The 12064-nt window shown below is 37.4% G+C and overlaps 1 protein-coding gene across 1 annotated transcript; it reads right to left on the reverse strand.

Moving 5' to 3' along the window:
- Positions 1 to 10264: 10264 nt before the first annotated feature.
- Positions 10265 to 11772, reverse strand: LOC127136649 (uncharacterized). The gene is made up of 2 exons (XM_051063187.1): positions 11512 to 11772; positions 10265 to 10879 (listed from the first exon to the last, which is right to left on the reverse strand). The coding sequence occupies exons 1-2, from the start codon at positions 11770 to 11772 to the stop codon at positions 10265 to 10267; spliced, it is 876 nt and encodes a 291-aa protein (XP_050919144.1).
- Positions 11773 to 12064: the final 292 nt, after the last annotated feature.

Here is a 12064-nt window from a genome sequence, read left to right on the forward strand (position 1 = left end):
GGTCAGTATAAACAATGACCCTAGAACCCAACATATATTTCCTGAATTTATCGAAGGCATAGACCACCGCTAGCAACTCTTTCTCGGTAGTCGCATAGTTCATCTATGTAGGGTTCAGAACATGACTAGCATAATATATGACATGCAACAGTTTATCCCTACGTTGCCCAAGAACTGCTCCCACTGCAATGTTACTCGCATCACACATGATCTCAAAAGGTAGAGACCAATCTGGGGCAATGACAATTGGTGTCGTCACCAATTTATTTTTTATAGTTTCAAATGCAATGACACACTCTTTATCAAAAATAAAAGCCTTGTCCTTAACCAAAAGGGTAGTTAAAGGTTTAGCTATCTTAGAAAAGTCTCTTATGAACCTGCCGTAGAAACCCGCATGCCCTAAGAAACTTCTTAGACCTTTTTCGTTTATTGGAGGGGGCAACTTTGCTATTACCTCGATCTTGGCTTGGTCCACTTCTATTCCCTTGTGTGAAATTTTATGACCCAAGACTATGCCTTCTCGCACCATGAAGTGGCACTTCTCCCAGTTGAGAATCAAATTGGTCTATTGGCATCTTTCTAAGACAAGGGAAAGGTTAGTCAAACAATTATCAAAAGAGAAACCAAATACCGAGAAGTCATCCATGAAGACATCCATATGCTTTTCGAGCATGTCAGCAAAAATGGAAGTCATGCATCTCTGAAATGTGGTTGGCGCATTACATAACCCGAATGACATTCTTCTGTAGGAAAAAATACCATATGGGCATGTAAAAGCTATCTTCTCTTGATCTTTTGGTGCAACCGCTATCTGATTATATCCAGAGTATCCATCAAGGAAACAATAGTAGTCATGACCAGCCAACCTTTTCAACATCTGATCGATGAATAGTAAAGGAAAGTGATCCTTTCTTGTCGCCAAATTCAACCTTATGTAATCGATGCAAACACGCCACCCCGTGATTATCCTTGTAGGGAGCAACTCATTTTTCTCATTCTTTATCATGGTAGTCCCTCCTTTCTTTGGAACCACATGACTTACCCAAGAGCTATCGTATATGGGATAAATTAACCCCACATCAAATAGTTTAACAACCTCTTTCCTTACCACTTCCTTCATTGCGGGATTTAGTCTTCTTTGGGGTTGCACCACTGGTTTGTGACCATCCTCCATGAGAATTTTAGGCATACATACCGTAGGACTAATCCCCTTCAAGTCTTCTATGGCCCATCCCATTGCACTTTTGTGCTTCTTCAGAACCTTGACTAGCTTGTCTTCTTGGGAACCTTCTAAATTAGAGCTTATAATAGCTGGGCATATCCTCTCAGAATCTAGAAAAACATACTTGATATTTCCAGGAAGTTGTTTCAACTCAGCTACTTTCTTGGTCTCATCTTTCTTTTCCTCACATTGAGGTTCCCTCAAGTTTTCCCACCGGAGCGATCGGGATCCTTTAAAGGGTGGATGTGTTTCCATCATAGCTAACACTTCCCTCTCCTTTTCATCAACTTCTTGAGTGTCTTCAGAAATGGATAGACTTAGAACTCTCTCCAAGGGCAATTGTGGTTCACCTAAAGGATTTTCTTGCAGAACCACTTGATCAATCACCTCTATGTGTTGACTGATGGCCACATCATCTTTGTATCTAATGGTGTTTCGCACATCAATTTTGAACTGTTCATCGTAAACTTTGAGAGTCATGATGCCCTCATATATCTATCAAACGTCTTCCTGTCTCCAAAAATGGTCTACCAAGAATGAGTGGTATCTTTTCATCTTCCGACATTTCTAAGATGACAAAGTCCACTGGAAACACAAACTTATCAATCTTCACAAGAACATCTTCCACCACTCCATAGGGTCTCTTCACAAAGTGGTCAACAAATTGAAGTGTCATTCTGGTATCTTGCACTTTTCCGATCCCCAACCTCTTGTAAATGGATAACGGCATGAGACTCACACTTGCCCCCAAGTCTATAAGGGTCTTTTTGAAAGATCTATCTCCAATAGTGCAAGGGATAGTTACCGAGCCTCGATCTTTCTTCTTCACCGGAATCTTCATACCCTGCAAAATTGCACTACAAGTTTCGGTTAGTACAATAGGGTCAGTGTGGTGCTCCTCTTTTTTGAAATAATATCCTTCATAAATTTGGCATAAGAGGGCATTTGTTCAAGTGCCTCCAAGAACAGAATGTTAATCTCAAGCTTTTTGAACATCTCCAAGAATTTCTCGAAGTTCTTCTGATGTTTCTCTTTCTTCTTATTTCTTGTGGGGAAAGGGAGTTTGACAACCGACTTTGATTCACTAACTTTTTCTTTAACCACCAGTTTAGGCACCACCACCTCTTCACTCAGAACCTCATTTTCTTTTATTTCCAACTCAACTTCAAGCAATTGGTCTTCTTGGTCGTCATCTTTCTCAGGGACTTCTTTCAATTTACCACTCCTTGTGGTTACAACGCTCACATTATTATGCTCTCGTGGATTTGTAACTGTAGCACTCGGTAATGCACCCGATGTTTGAGAACCCACGAGTTGTTGAGCAATCTGACTCATTTGCACTTCCAGATTTTTTATCGAAGCACCAGTGTTTCTTAGATTACTTCTAGTCTCCTCTTGAAATTGGGAACTTTGAGCCGCCATTTTTTCAATGGCAATTTCCCAATCTGCTTTTCTTGGTACCTGTTGTTAAAATTGTTGTTGGGGTTGGTGAAACTGCTGCTGGTATGGTTGTTGTTGTTGTGGTCGATACTGTTGTTGTGGTTGGCTTTGGTATTGATTGGGCGCTTACTTCTGAACATTTCCTTGCTGGTCCTTCCAGGAGAAATTTGGATGATTTTTCCATCCAGGATTATATATATTGGAGTAAGGGTTGTTCTGCTTCAGAAAATTAATCTCTTCTAACTGTTGTGCAGTTGCCACACAATGCATGGCGAAGTGAGGCCCCCCACAAATTTCACAACTAACCGCTTGAATTGGTTGAACCGGTTGAACTTGTGCCACCGTTTGAGTGTCAAGAGCCATTTTCTTGATTCTTCGCTCTACTTCTGCTATTATTTTGTCTTCCATCTTCACAACTTGATTTGCTAGCTTGAGATCAATGATACCTTCAGGTTGACTTACACTACGGTCATAGAGCTCTAGATGCTCATTTGCTGCAATGGCTTCGATGATTTTCTTTATTCCAGTGGCTGTTGTAAAATTTGTTGAGCCACCGGCAACTGTGTCTATGAGTTGCTTAGTCTTCATTCTAAAGCCATTCACAAAATTTTGCATCTGTTCAGTTGCATCCATGTTATAAGTAGGACATGTAACCAACAATCGCTTGAACCTCTTGTAAGCGTCTCCGAGTGACTCTCCTTCCTTCTGTTTGAAATTAACTATGTCATATCTCTTACGGATATAAACAGAGGCAGGGAAGTACTCATTCAAAAATGTTGTCTCCATTTGTTGCCAAGCTGTAATACTTCCCACGGGTAAAGAGTAAAACCACTATTCGGCATCTTCTGATAATGTAAATGGAAACATCACCAACTTTTTAGCTTCCGCTGAGTGTCCCTCAATTTTCAACGATGTCGCCATGGTCAGAAATCTTTGTAAATGCTTGTTAGCATCTTCATTGATTTTTCCGGAGAACGGTCTCCTTTCGAGTTGACGAATCATTGAAGGGTGTAGCTGAAAATGGTCAACATTCACCGGTTGGTTTACTATTCTTAACCTTCCAATCGGAGCATTTGCCCCTCCATAGTCACCCAGAAGTCTTTCCACGGGAGGTGGAGCTTCAGCCATCGTTTCAGATACGATGTCGGAGTCTTCCGAATGAATTGAAACAACTTCTTCTTTTTCAGACTCAGAAATAATGGGGGTTGCTTCTGATAGTTCTAGTCTAGTTTTTCGGTGTCTTGCACGCAATAATCTTTCTGGTTCTCCGTCAAAAAGAAATTCAGCTGAGGCCTTACCTCGCATACAAAGATTAGACAATTATTAGAATTTATAAAAAGAAACAATAGTACAGAGAAATAAAATTTTTGTTGCAGAGCAACAAAATTTTAATTGAACTATTATTCAACTTATACTTTAGCAGTCCCCGACAACGGCGCCAAAAACTTGATCGGTAAAATATCAAGTGTATTATTTGCACCAATGTAGTAATAAAATGGGAGTTATCCCGAGTATCGATCTCGAGGATTGCATATTAAGTACAAATCTTTACATTAATTCCATTGAACAAAAGATCAAAGGGGGTTTGTTGATTGTTTTCAAAATGATAAGAACGAGAATAAATTACACAAAGCGTATAAAAATCAGTTAATCGATATGAGAAAGCATGCTAGGGAAGGATGTATGAATTGCTTTGTACTACACTACTTCCACATTATACGATATATACGTTGTAATTATTCAAAGCCGATTCTCAAGGTTTGTTTTCTCTAATTCCTTAGCCGAAAACCATTAACAATCAATTTCAATCCTAATACCTTAGCGATTCAAAATGACGTTAAGAAATACGCAATTAAACAAGAATTAACGGCTACTCCGGTATGATCCTTATTCCTAAGCGATTATACCGAAGTATTATTATACAACAAGCCATAAGGTGGTTTGTCTGACCTAAACCTTAACCATAGATCAAAATTCTATTTTTCCGATAAAATAAAGCATTAAGAACTTTGTATAATAATTTGAATTAAGAACATAGCATTGGCAATTCAGGGACACCCCCTAGCATTGGGGGTTTAGCTTCTCATAGTATTCAAAGAAAGCAAATTCCAAAATAGAGACATTACAATTCTTTGCTGATGAAGGTTGATCTTCAATCTCTTCCGATCTTGAAAATCTCTTCTTCTCCAAACACCTTGAAAGCTCTCTTCTCTTTTCTGTCTCTTCTTCTTATGATCCAAAAGTCCCTTTTCTCTTTACCAATCGTAGACTAAATAGTTCGAAATCATCTAAAAACATCGTGAAATACCAAGAATGCCCTCTAGACATATAAAGAGACCAAAACAATATGAATGTAAGTTACAGATGAAAATCCAACGTTCACAGAGTATCACAAAGATAATGGAAAAAGGCCTCTAAGAAAAGGTCCTAAGGTGAAATCCTCTAAGTCCAAATTGATTAAGAGTGTAGTGAATTTTTTTGGTCTTATCATTTTATCATGTTTTTGTTCTTTTTAATGTATGATGAAAATAAAATAAATAACAAGTAAATAAACATGCATGATGAGTTTGTACAATGATGATGGTAATGAATACTTAAATATGAATTACAAGATAATAATAACAATATCACAATAATAATGGTTAGTGATAAACAAAGTTCGTGAAGTATAATTAGTGGTTAGTAATATGTGCAAAATGAACATTTTGAGGACTATATATCCATATGTCAAAAAACTCAAAATATGACACATTAAGGGATAACTTATCATTGATGCAAAGTATTGGAGATGATTAATAATAATATAACAATAGATTTGTAACAACGAAAGTTATACAATCCTAAGTCCATCTATCAATATTTTGGCAAATAGAAAATTATATCACTCAAATAATTATGATTTGTTTTCTTTCTTTTGTTTTTACTCCCTTTTTTATTTATCAAGATGGTAAGAGAACAAATAAAGTAGAATAATGTAAATGATATATGGTTAGATAATAATGGATACAAACATAAAGTACTTGAAATAAAGTGAATAGTAAAATAAATTGTGAGCAAATAAATAGCAAAGCAAATAAGTTGCAATAATATAAATGTTAGAAGTTAGTAGTGGATGGTTAGTGGAATCACAATAAGCAAATGGATTAGCAAGTTAATATAAAGAATATGATTTCATTTATGCATCAAATGACTCAAATATGGTTGAAATAGAGGCAACCTATCAATGCCTCAAAGTATAATGAATGATCTATTCATCAATCATTAATAAGTTTGAAATATTGAAGGTTTTATCAACACTAAACAACCATGACCATGATCTAATAGACCTCATCAACCAAACAAATGTAACAATATCTCAATAGTAAATGAAAAAGAAAATAACAAAGTTTGGTTAAGAAATGATGACTAAAGAGTAGTAAGAGCAAAAAAATCCCAAAAATAGTGTATGAACCAAAATAGACCATTTGTTTCCAACTTGACTTAAATATCTCTCAAAAGACCAACCAAAAAAAAACAAATCATTTTCAATACAAAAACAGAACCAAAAAATGCTAAAAAGTTTGAGCTACAATCATTACCCAAAAATGTGAAGAAAAAAAAAGCTAGGTTGTTGTGGTGTTGAGCTTAAATATGAAGCAAGAGATTTAAGGATGGTGATGTTTATGGTGGAAACTTAATAAAGGGGTTGAGTTGTGAGTGTTGGAGGATGGAAGATTTTGAGGGAAAAATTTTAATATGGAAAAAAGTTGTTGGGAGGTGATGATTTTTTTTTGGACTTAGGTTTAAGGAAGAGAGTTTGATTGATGCATGGACATAACTTTTTGGGCTGCAAGCATGGTCCAAATGAGGGGGAAATAATATTCTATTTATAGGAAAAATAAGTGGGTAGGTGAATGGAAAAGAATCACTTTGTGTAAAAAAATAAAATTAATGTTGTTGTCTGCGCAGGTGTAATCGGTTAGCATAATCTGGGTAATCGATTGCACTAGCCAAAAATGATCTGGGAGCCTGCGTATCGTATGTGTAATCGGTTAGAATGATTTGTTTAACCGATTACACAGACCAAAAAGTGACTTTTTTCCTTTTTTTTTGTTTTGTTGCACATTTTTCTCTTAAAGCTTTATCCGAAAAAACCTCAATTTTTTAGATGTGAACACCATGCATTGAGTTTGTGTAATATGTCTTTGCTTATAAATGTTTATGCAATTATGGTGATGGAACACTGAATACATTTATGTGTAATAGGGCCATGGATCAGATGAAATTTGTATGTGGTAGGGTGAGTTTTAGGGTATGACAATACCCTTCGTACACATCTTGGATATTTCGAATATATAAAATTCTAACCCCTTTCTTCTCTAGGGATTTACATAAAATCTATATATGCACTCTATCACGCGCCTTCTCTAGGTCAATAAGAATTAAGTGCAGGTTTTGTTGGTCCATTTGATATTGCTCTATCACATGCCGTAAAAGATAAATCGCTTTGATGGTCGACCTTCCCGACATAAAATCAAATTGATTCTCAGTGGCTTGAGTCTCTTTTCTTAATATCTTCTCAATATCTATTTCTCATAACTTCATGGTATGACTCATAAGCTCAATACCCCTATAATTTGCAAAAAAAACATTATACCCCCCTCGTGTTCTTATAGATTGGAACTAAAGTGATTCTTCTACATTCATATGGCATGTGTTTTGACCTCATAATTTCATTAAAGAGTTTAGTGAGCCACTTAATACATCTATCTCAAATATTTTTCCACATTTCAATAGGTATGTTGTTTGACCCAACCGCCTTACTGTTACTCATTCTTTTCAATGCTTCATTTACCTCATATTTCTGAATCTGACGATAGTAATTAAATTTGTACTTTGCTCAAGATTCGGAATTTTTACACCTACGTCACTCTTTAAAACACTCCTTTTTTACTTTAACTTTACCCTAGATACTTTCATTCCACCACCATAGTTCTTTCCCTTAGGTCCAAAATGTATGGATTCACCCAACGTATCTTTAGCCACTAATATAATCTTTTGGACCATCTTATACCACATATCATTTGAACTTCCGTGTGGTTGTTCAATACTTCCCTCCAAGACCTTGTTTTGGAAAATTCCTGGATTTTCACCCTTCAAAATGCCACCACTTGATCCTGGTGCTACCATATGATCTATTCTCTTTGATATACCTTTAATTTTTACATCCATAGGCAAAACTCTATGTTAGGTAGTCAAACTCTCTCCCAAAATAACTCAAAACCTTTGTCACGCTACCTAGATGTCCATTGAGATTCCCTTCTAGGAGAAGCTTCTCTCCTTGGGATATATATTGAAGTAAACCTTCTAAATCCTCCCAAAATTTTACCTTAAGGTATTATGCTAACAAAATACATGTCTAACAAAGATGACTAAAAAGTTTGTATCAATGCTCATAACTCAAGTAATCTATACATTTGTGGGAAAGGATTCATTACTAGTTCATCTAGGAAGTATCCAAATAGGTTATGCACTCATTATGGTTGCGTCAATAATATATTTCATGTTTGTTATAGAAAACATGGTTCTCCATATTTTGGCAAGCAATTTTTTTAACTAATATATCTAGTAATGAAAGTGGTGAGATACAACAACAGGTTGCCAATACAGTAGAACATCCATTAAGAAATCAATCCAATTTTTCTCATGAAAGATGTATTTAATTGTTAGTTTTACTCCAACAAGAAAAATTTGTGGGGATGATAAATGATTTCAAACGATGATGCCTAGTAACGGTTGGAACATTTGACCTCGTTAGAGAGAAATGACAAGGTACGATGATGATTCTTGGAGACGACTAGAATACCCGACTCTATGGGGGAAAAGAAGTCGTTCAGTGATGATTCTTAACAACGGATGGAATACCTGACTTGACTGGGGATGTAAACTCAAATAGTTCAACGATGATTTTTAGCAATGGCTAGAAATACATGACTTGACTGGAGATACAATTTCTCACGAAGGTACAATGACGATTCTTAGCGACGGCTAGAATACCTGACTCGACTGTGGAGGTAAAGAAGTTTTTAAAGATGATTCCTAGCAACGAATGGAATACCTGAAATATGTCGGGGAGATCAAACAGTCTAGTGATGATTCTTAGCAATGGCTAGAATACCTGACTCTGTTGAGGAGAATACATAAGTTCAGTGATGATTCCTAGCAACGGCTGAAATACCTGAAATCTGCTAGGGAAGGGAGCATTTCAGTGATGATTCCTTATAACGATTAGAATACCTGACTTATGCTAGGGAAAAAAAGTTCAGAGATGATTCTCCACTATGAATGTTAGACTTGGCTTGGGGAATGACCCAAAATGCCTCTCGTCTGAAAAAGGAAAGTTAAGTGATGATTCTTAACAATGGCTAAGAATACATGACTCTGCGGGAATGAATGAAAATATGGTGATGACTCTCTAGGGGATAGAAGGAGTATAGTGATGATTCTTAGCGGCAGCTAGAATACCTGTCTCTTTGGGGAAACTTGAAAGGTTGGAATACGCGGCTCTCCTTGGGGAAATATTTTGAGGATGAATGTTGACTCTACTGGGGAAAATTCCTAACAACGGTTGGGAAATTCCAAACTTTGATGAATCAATTCGAGTAAGTTAAGGAGATACTTATGATGTGATGTTATGTATGTTGATACGTGTTTGGGCTTTCACGGGGGAATGTATGAAATGTAGGGTTTGTAAGTTATGCCAAGTATGATTGGGCTTTGCGGGGAATGTACGAAATATAGGGTTTGGAAGTTATGCTAAGTATGATTGGGCTTTGTGGGGGAGTGTATATGAGGAATGCCAATGGTGATCGGGCTTAAAAGGGTGACCAGGGAAAGTGTACTGACTTTCTAGTACTTCAGAAATTAGAACTCGTCGTTCAAGCAAGTGTTGAGTGTAATGGCTGAGGATTCCTGCTAGGGAAAAAATGATTGGCCAAGTCCACGGGACTGCTTGACGTTTTCAAGTTGGGGATACCAAATGAATTTTGGTAACGTTTAGCAATTTTTGTTGAAAGAAATGTAATTTGATGTTGTTTCTTTTAAAAAAATTATTTGAAGAAAGTGTTTTCATCAAGAAAATTCTAATAAAATATCATTTTTTAGAAGTCATATTTCGCAGGAAAAGCAGGAAAAGTAAAAATATTGAACACATATGAGGGAACTGATTTCATTGATAAATGATCCAAAAATGGGTGATTTTTTTTACAAAGGAAGCAATTCCTAAAATATGTGATTGCAAAAAGAAATTGATAATTGTAATTGCAATGAAACATCTCGAGTTTCCACCAAATCCCAACGCTGTTATAGTCTATATGCCTTTGGGTTACTAGGGAAGCCACATGATTGACTCGTCGGGGAGTGAAGAAGGATTCCTGCGGGATGCAGCCTCTTGTTCTTATTAAATCCCTAATTTTTTCCGAGACCACCCTTTTGGGTTTTCAGTCTACCGGGATACCCATTTTTGCATAAGTCGCCCTTTCGGGTTTTCAACTTATCAGTCTCTCTCTCTCTCTCTCTCTGTCTCTCTCTCTCTATCTATCTATCTCTATCTCTTTTTCAAGCTTAGTATTTTTTGACTGCATCCAGATTTACCGAGGATGGAAGATATTCACCATCCATAGTCGCAAGGATTAAGGCTCCTCCAAAGAAGACCCTTATCACAACATATGGGTCTTCGTAATTTGGCGTCCACTTGCCCATTGGATCGGTGTGTATGGGAAGAATCTTCTTCAATACGAGGTCTCCAACCTCAAGGCTGCGGGGGAAAACCTTCTTGTCGTTTGCCCTTTTGATACGTTTTTGATAAAGTTGGCCATGGCAGATAGCCGCCAAGCACTTCTCATCAATGAGGTCCAGTTGGTCAAATCGGGTTTGTAACCATTCGGCTTCATTGAGCTTAACGTTGGTCAAAATCCTTAAGGAAGGAATCCCAACTTCAACTGGAAAGACTACATCCATGCCATACACAAGAGAAAAGGAAGTTGCCCCAGTGGAAGTGCGTACTGGAGTACGATAACCATGTAATGTGAAAGGGAGCATTTCATGCCAATCTTTGTAGGTTTCCACCATCTTTTGCACGATATTCTTGATGTTTTCGTTAGTTTCCTCAATAACGCCATTCATCTTAGGCCTATAAGGAGATGAGTTGTGGTGGTCAATCTTGAAATTTTTGTATAGCTATTTCATCATTTTGTTATTAAGGTTAGATCCATTATCAGTAATGATCTTGTTGGGGATCCTATAACGGAAGATGTATTCTTTCCTGATGAACCGAGTCATCATTTTTCCGGTAACGTTGGTGTATGAGACTGCTTCTACATGGAGAAAGGCCAAGGTGATGTTAGGGCATTGAGAGGCATTGGTGACATATGGATCTTGCCGGCATAGATCTGGCACTTGTGGCATGTGTGGAAGTGGCGGTGACAGTCAACCTCCATGGTCATCTAATAGTAGTCGGCCCTTAAGATTTTATTTACCATAGTGTTCCCACTAGCATACGTTCTAAAGGATCCTTCATGAATTTCCATTATAATCCGGTTTGCTTCTTGCTTGTTCACACATCTAAGCAGAATCGAATCATGATTTCTCTTATATAATTCCCCTCCACTTAAGAAGAATTTGGATGATAGTTTCCAAAGATACTTCTTGTCAGTGATGGATGCATCCACATGATACTCTTGGTTCTCTAAGAATTTTGTGATGTCATAAAACCAAGGATGACTATTAGCTTCGTCTTCTTCTGCTAGACAGTAAGCAGGCTCGTCCAAGTAGTTGAGGTGAAAGGATGGCGCTTCGTTCTTCTACTTGACCTTAAACATGAACGCTAAAGTTGCCAACACGTCACCTGGATGATTCTCTTCTCGAGGGATATGGTGGAATGTAATCTCATCAAAGTAGAGGAATAGTTTCAAGACATGCTCTTTGTAAGCAATGAGCTTATGATCTCTAGTATCCCAATCTTCTTTGACTTGGCTGATTACCAAGGCTGAATCTCTATAGACTTCAAGGATTTTGATCCCAAGATCGATAGAAGCTTCAATACCAAATATACAAGCCTCGTACTCGGCCATATTGTTTGCATATTTAAAACACAACCTTGCGGTGAAGGCGAGGTGGAAATTAGTTGGAGAAGGGATCATTGCCCCAATTTCATTGCCGTGAGCGTTAGAAGCTCCGTCAAAAACCAAGGTCCATCAGGATCCAGGCTCAGGTCCTTCCTCGAGTCTGGGGATGTTGCAATCCCTACTTAACATGATATCTTCATCAGGGAATTCTAAACGCATAAACTGATAGTCTTCGAAGGTTTTTTATGCAAGATAGTCAGACAATACGCTCCCTTTGATGGCCTTTTGAGTGACATGT

The sequence above is a fragment of the Lathyrus oleraceus genome, chromosome 4 (assembly GCF_024323335.1).
Source record: "Lathyrus oleraceus cultivar Zhongwan6 chromosome 4, CAAS_Psat_ZW6_1.0, whole genome shotgun sequence".
In the NCBI taxonomy this organism is placed as follows: Eukaryota; Viridiplantae; Streptophyta; class Magnoliopsida; order Fabales; family Fabaceae; genus Lathyrus; species Lathyrus oleraceus.